Source organism: Zingiber officinale, chromosome 8A (genome assembly GCF_018446385.1).
Source record: "Zingiber officinale cultivar Zhangliang chromosome 8A, Zo_v1.1, whole genome shotgun sequence".
In the NCBI taxonomy this organism is placed as follows: domain Eukaryota; kingdom Viridiplantae; phylum Streptophyta; class Magnoliopsida; order Zingiberales; family Zingiberaceae; genus Zingiber; species Zingiber officinale.
This window is the reverse complement of record NC_056000.1, coordinates 109,156,783-109,162,506: the sequence shown is the minus strand read 5'-3', so window position 1 is coordinate 109,162,506 and position 5,724 is coordinate 109,156,783. Positions and strand designations below refer to the sequence as shown.

At 36.1% G+C, this 5,724-nt stretch overlaps 1 protein-coding gene across 1 annotated transcript; it reads left to right on the top strand.

The window, feature by feature from the left end:
- The first annotated feature begins 2,027 nt into the window (after nt 1-2,027).
- Nucleotides 2,028-4,728, top strand: LOC122009926 (mitochondrial outer membrane protein porin 1-like). The gene is made up of 6 exons (XM_042566244.1): nt 2,028-2,166; nt 2,268-2,335; nt 3,286-3,396; nt 3,626-3,715; nt 3,816-4,024; nt 4,113-4,728. The coding sequence occupies exons 1-6, from the start codon at nt 2,124-2,126 to the stop codon at nt 4,417-4,419; spliced, it is 828 nt and encodes a 275-aa protein (XP_042422178.1). The 5' UTR covers nt 2,028-2,123; the 3' UTR covers nt 4,420-4,728.
- Nucleotides 4,729-5,724: the final 996 nt, after the last annotated feature.

Below are 5,724 nucleotides of genomic sequence, written 5' to 3'. Positions count from 1 at the left end.
CTCTCATCTCTTCAGTGAGGGCTGTTAAGCGTCTGCTGCGCTATCTTAATGGTACACACTCTTATAATCTGATTCTCCGATGACCCTTCTCTCTCTCTTTACATGCCTACTATGATGCAGATTGGTCTGGTGATATTGATGATCGCACGTCCACTGGTACTTATATTGTGTTCCCAGGTTCCAACCCAATTTCATAGAGCTCCAAAAAGCAGGATTCTGTTGTTCGGCCATCTACTGAGGTTGAATATCGTGTCATTGCCTCTACTACGACAAAACTACAATGGGTTCGATCTCTTCTTAATGAACTGGGTGTGGACACTATGGCCTTTGTAGCATCTATCTATTGCGATAACATTGGAGCTACGTATCTCTGTGTAAATTTAGTGTTTCACCCATGCATGAAGCACATTGCTTTGGATTATCATTTTGTTCGTGAACTGGTCAGAGTGGTAAAGTTCGTGTCTCTCATGTCTCAGCATTTGACCAGTTAGCTGATGCGTTGACAAAACCACTTCCTAGTGCTCGACTTCGTCTTCTTTGTTCCAAGATTGGTGTCTCTATGAGCCCACCATCTTGAGAGGGCCTATTATGGATATCTTGGAATATATGGATATCTTGGAATATATGGTGCATAAATATTTGGATATCTTTTGTATATATTTCTATATATTTCCTTATCTTTATCTCTTTATGATGTATATAAATACACCTTGTATCATTATTCTTAATTAGTGAAAACATATTCTTTCAATACCTCTCTTCACTTAACTCCTTATCCAAATAGTGTTGGTAGATCTTGGAGCCTTAGAGAGTGGAGACTCGGTTGTAGAATGGAGAATGGAGCTTGGAGGCTTGGCGGCAGCTGGACTCTAGACTTTAGAGCCTTGGAGAGTTGGAGTTGGAAACTTGGAGTCTTGCTATCTTGGTCTCTTAGAGAGGTTAGGGTTTTCACCATTTTTTTTTCTATTTTGCAAAAAGGGAAACAAAGAGGCACTGACAGCTACTTTTGGGGGTATAAGTTTAGTTTTTTTTTATTATTTGATTTGTTTGACTTAGGCTGCCCCATTTGCCACTTTGGTGTTTTATTTATTTTTTTTTTTAAATTTTGTTTAATTAAAATACTAAAGTAAATAAAAAAAAATGAAAATGAATCTTCTTCTCCTGCACAGGCATACCGTGCGCAACGACACATGCATAACGACACTAGCAAGCGGCACTCGGCAGCAACTAACAAACGCAGTGGATAGTAGCCACCAGGTGAGGGAGGCTAAAGCCTCCTCATCTTCCTCGGGTCCTCTTGCATTTGCCCAGAAAATTTCATGGAATTCGGCGATGTCCTAATCATGCTTATTAGTCTCTCGTGTAACTTACCTTGGGAGTGCGTGGCTTTGTCAAACATCCTCGCCTCCACAATATTCGGCTCTCAAACACCATCAATATCTAGAGTGCTTTATTAGATATTTCCGACATCTTAAAATAAAAAACTTCGTCTAATAGAAATTATAGTAGGACTGGTCATCTCCAAATAAATAAAAGTTAAAATACTTAGAGCAGGTGAATTTTAACCCATCATAAATTAAGATAAGTCATTCAATACTTTTTTTTTTTCATAGATTAGCCATGGACTTCTTAAATATTAATGAAATCAATAATATTAAAGTTAAAGTATAAGGTAATAAAATGGAGAGAGCGAGTCGGAAACATAATTAAAATATAAGGTAAAATAGGTTTTTTTTTTTTTGTCTGTTATATGTTATAAAATTAATTAAATATGTTTAAACCATTTCAATGCCCACGTGCCTTGCTCGCCCTGTTCTCCGCATACCAAAATATCCACTCCCTTCTCCGTTACGCTATGCGAACGCACATAACGTAACGGTAGATACCTTCGACGATCGAACGATTCATAATTTTTACTTGACCAGAATCAAGTCTGTCGCCCCATCTACACCGTACATTGAAACCGGATTGTTGATTGGTTGTACATTCGAATATAACGGCAATAAATGAGACCTAACAGTGTCTGGGGTTTCTTTATAGGCATCGAAGAGTTGCTTTCTTCTGTCTTCCGTCGTCTTTGGTTCAACGCAGCGCCGCCGCTGGAATCCCGATCTAGCGAAGCGATGGCTCCAGGTCTCTACTCCGACATTGGCAAGAGGACTAGGGGTACTCTCTCTCTCTCTCTCTCTCTCTCTCTGGCGGATTTTTTTAGTACCATTTTTTAATTTTTTTTTATATATATTTTTTTGCTTTATTTATTGACGCAGATCTTCTGTATAAGGATTACCAGACAGATCACAAGTTTACAGTCACGACATACACCTCGACCGGCGTTGTGAGTGATTAGTATTAATTTGTTAGTTTCTTGTTTGTCTTTTTTTATTCCTTTTTGGACTTGGTTGCTCTTTTGTAGCGGATATTTGATTCATAGGTGGATTAGATCCCTTGTGGCCTTTTAGTAACTTTTGAAGTTCCAAAAAAAAAAAACTCTGGAATTTTTTTTTATGTAGATACTTTATCGGATGTAATCAAGACATGATGTTGTCATGTATTTTTAGGACAATCTGCTGGTTGCTCTGTGTTGATGTTTTTTTTTGCAAATTAAAATTTAAAAATGAAATATGTGCAGAGGGAAGTTTCATTTTGCATTGAATATCTTATGTGTTTTTAGACAGCAGCATTTTTTTTTTTTTTTGATTTTGATTTTGATTTATTTAGTTTTATCACATTGAACCCTATTTGTTTTTATGCATCACTTCATTTGATACCAGCATTATGGATTTGCCATTGTTGTGTTGGGCCCTTTTTTGCTCTTGAATGGTGAAGGTGATTCATATGTGCATTAGAATTACAGGAAGCATAATAACATTCATAACATTGTTAGTTAGATCTCCATGTCCAAAAAAGTAGGAAATAGATTTTAAGCCAACAGAAATAGAAGTGTTTCAGCTCCATCGACTACAACATGTTGTTTGGATGATCAACTGTAACACACTAAGCAAATTATATTCTACATCATCTGGTAATTATAAATCTTGTTTACACTAGTAAAAAATCTTTACCAATATTAATATGGCAATGCTTTTAAGCTTGGCAATGACACTATCACCAAATATCTTGGCTGCAACATCTTGATAATAGCCCAAACAATTTACTCTTTGATTCCTGATTCTTATTTATACTTTTACATGAGCATTCCTGTGTTTTGACTGTATGCTAATTGTGTTATCTATTTTGCAGTTTAGTAATTATAACAATGTTCTTTCTTTTCTTTTGCTGCTGCAGGCAATCACTGCTTCTGGAACTAAGAAAAATGATTTGATTTTTGGTGAGATTCAGTCGCAGTTAAAGAACAAAAATGTCACATTCGATGTGAAGGCAAAGTCGGACTCAAATGTAAACGCTTCTTGTTGACATATTTTCCCTTTAATTTATCAGTTATTGTTTTTCTCCAGTTGATTGCATTTTGATAATGTGTCTGATAGGCCATCTACCTGTTACTGTCTATTATTTTTTTATCAATTTTTCTGGCATTTATCTTGGTTATACAATTCTTTATATCTTTTTGATGTGAAGTTTCTTTTTTTCCTTCCGATGTTAATGCTTATTTTGCAATTTATGTTAGGTTACAACAACAGTTACAATCGATGAATTCACTGTACCTGGTTTAAAGACAATTTTTAGCTTTGCTGTTCCAGATCAAAGGTCTGGAAAGGTAAGTGTCTGTTCTTTCTCACGGTTGCATGAGGGTTGAGTTGGTTTTCGAACATGTCATTTGTAATTCCATCTAAGTTTTAATTATACTGATGTTGCAGGTTGAACTTCAATATCTGCATGATTATACAGGGGTTAATGCCAGCATTGGGTTGACTGCCAATCCCGTTGTCAATCTCTCAGGTGTCGTTGGTACTAAAACTCTCGCTGTTGGTGCTGATGTAGCATATGATACAGCATCTGGTAATTTCACCAAGTACAATGCTGGGTTAAGCTTCGTCAATGCTGATCTTATTGCTGCATTGACTCTGTGAGTGGTTTCTCAGAGTAATCCCAGATTTTTAGATGCCCTAAAGTGTTGATCTGAGCGTGATTTGGGACGCTTGATTTGCATGCAGGAACAACAAAGGTGATAGCTTGAGTGCATCATATTACCACTTGGTCAGCCCCTTGTCAAACACAGCAGTTGGTGCAGAGTTCACGCGCAGCTTTTCAACCAATGAAAACATCCTCTCCTTCGGGATACAGCATGCATTGGATCCCTTGACCTCAGTGAAGATGCGATTCGACAGTTACGGGAAGGCCAGTGCTCTCATTCAGCATGAATGGAAGCCAAAGTCATTCCTGACCATTTCGGGGGAGGTGGACACCAAGGCCATCGAGAAGAGCTCGAAGGTTGGATTGTCCTTGTTGCTCAAGCCTTGACATGGGACACTCGGCCTGTGATTTCAAATTTGGTACGCTGATTGAAGTTGAGGAACTCATGATGATTGCATCATCTTGACTGCTCAGTTTTTGCTTGCAAATTGATTTTGGCTACTCAAAGAGTGCATTTGACTTTCCACTTTCGGAATTTGGCATGTAATAATTGTTCTTGTTGGGCGATTAGAAACTGAGATGGGAACCCTTTCAACTTATTTGTCTGCTTTAAACTCGTTCTGTGCAGGAGATGAGTCAAACTGTTAGTTCTATATATTTGTTGCCTTGATTTCACTAGAAAGTTCCAACAAGACATATACTATGCATCTGAAGTAGTCATCTGCTGTCTAGTCTGGCAAGTCAGAGGTGCGACTGTGCTGGGCAAATATGCAAGATTTGGGCAAATAGAATGATTTTTATTAACTCCCGATTGTTTGGATGGTTTTTTAATCAACTAAATGGTTGTCAGTCACTAAGCTAGGCTGTAAACGAAACAAGTCGAGTTTTTTTGGTGTTCAAATGTGTTTGATAAGATAACCGAGTTAAGTTTGGTTTTGATTATTTTTTATGAGTTTGAGCTTGATTCGTTTGGTTGATATCGAATTCTCAATTTAAGATTAGTTTGAGTTTAATTCGAGTTTGGTTTATTAAGATGTTATCTAACTCTCAATTTAAGTTTGTTTAATTGTTTAAAAATTTAACTGTTTGATTGATTGATTATTGAATTTGATAATTAAAATTTATTTATTTATTTTATTATTTATTTAGTATATTGATAAAAATTTTATTAATAAATATGATTTGTAAATATTGTTTATAAATGTTATTCACAAATATAATTTACAAATATTAACCAATTGAATATATATGTGTTCAAATTTGTTTATTTAATTTTACGAGTTGAATAATTTAATGAGATGTTTAATTGATGCTATGTATATTATATGAATATAAACAATCTCTTATCAAGTTGAACATTAAATTTATTCATAAACACTTAGTTTATTTACCGTCCTATACTAAGCTAAGCTAAGCTAACCTAGAGGCATATAAAAAGCCTTGAACGTATATGGAATCAAAGAGCTTTCGACAATTTACCAAAGGGCGTTGCTTGGATATTGTTTTTATCAAAAGGCACATCGTAGGTTGACATTTACCAAAAGGCGCAGATTAACAAATTCAATTCCCAGATTACCCCTCTGACTACTTGACAACCACGTTTTCCCATCACCACTTTCCAAGCATCCAAGGCACAAATCGAATTGAAAAATAATTTGTAATTCTGATGCACGTCATCTCACCGTCTCTCTC

Bases quoted from the DNA above. Each gene is read 5' to 3' on its own strand.
- LOC122009926 (XM_042566244.1), top strand. From the start codon at position 2,124: ATGGCTCCAGGTCTCTACTCCGACATTGGCAAGAGGACTAGGG. The intron at 3,716-3,815 runs GTAAGTGTCTGT...CTGATGTTGCAG, and splicing joins CAGATCAAAGGTCTGGAAAG to GTTGAACTTCAATATCTGCA. The intron at 4,025-4,112 runs GTGAGTGGTTTC...ATTTGCATGCAG, and splicing joins CTTATTGCTGCATTGACTCT to GAACAACAAAGGTGATAGCT.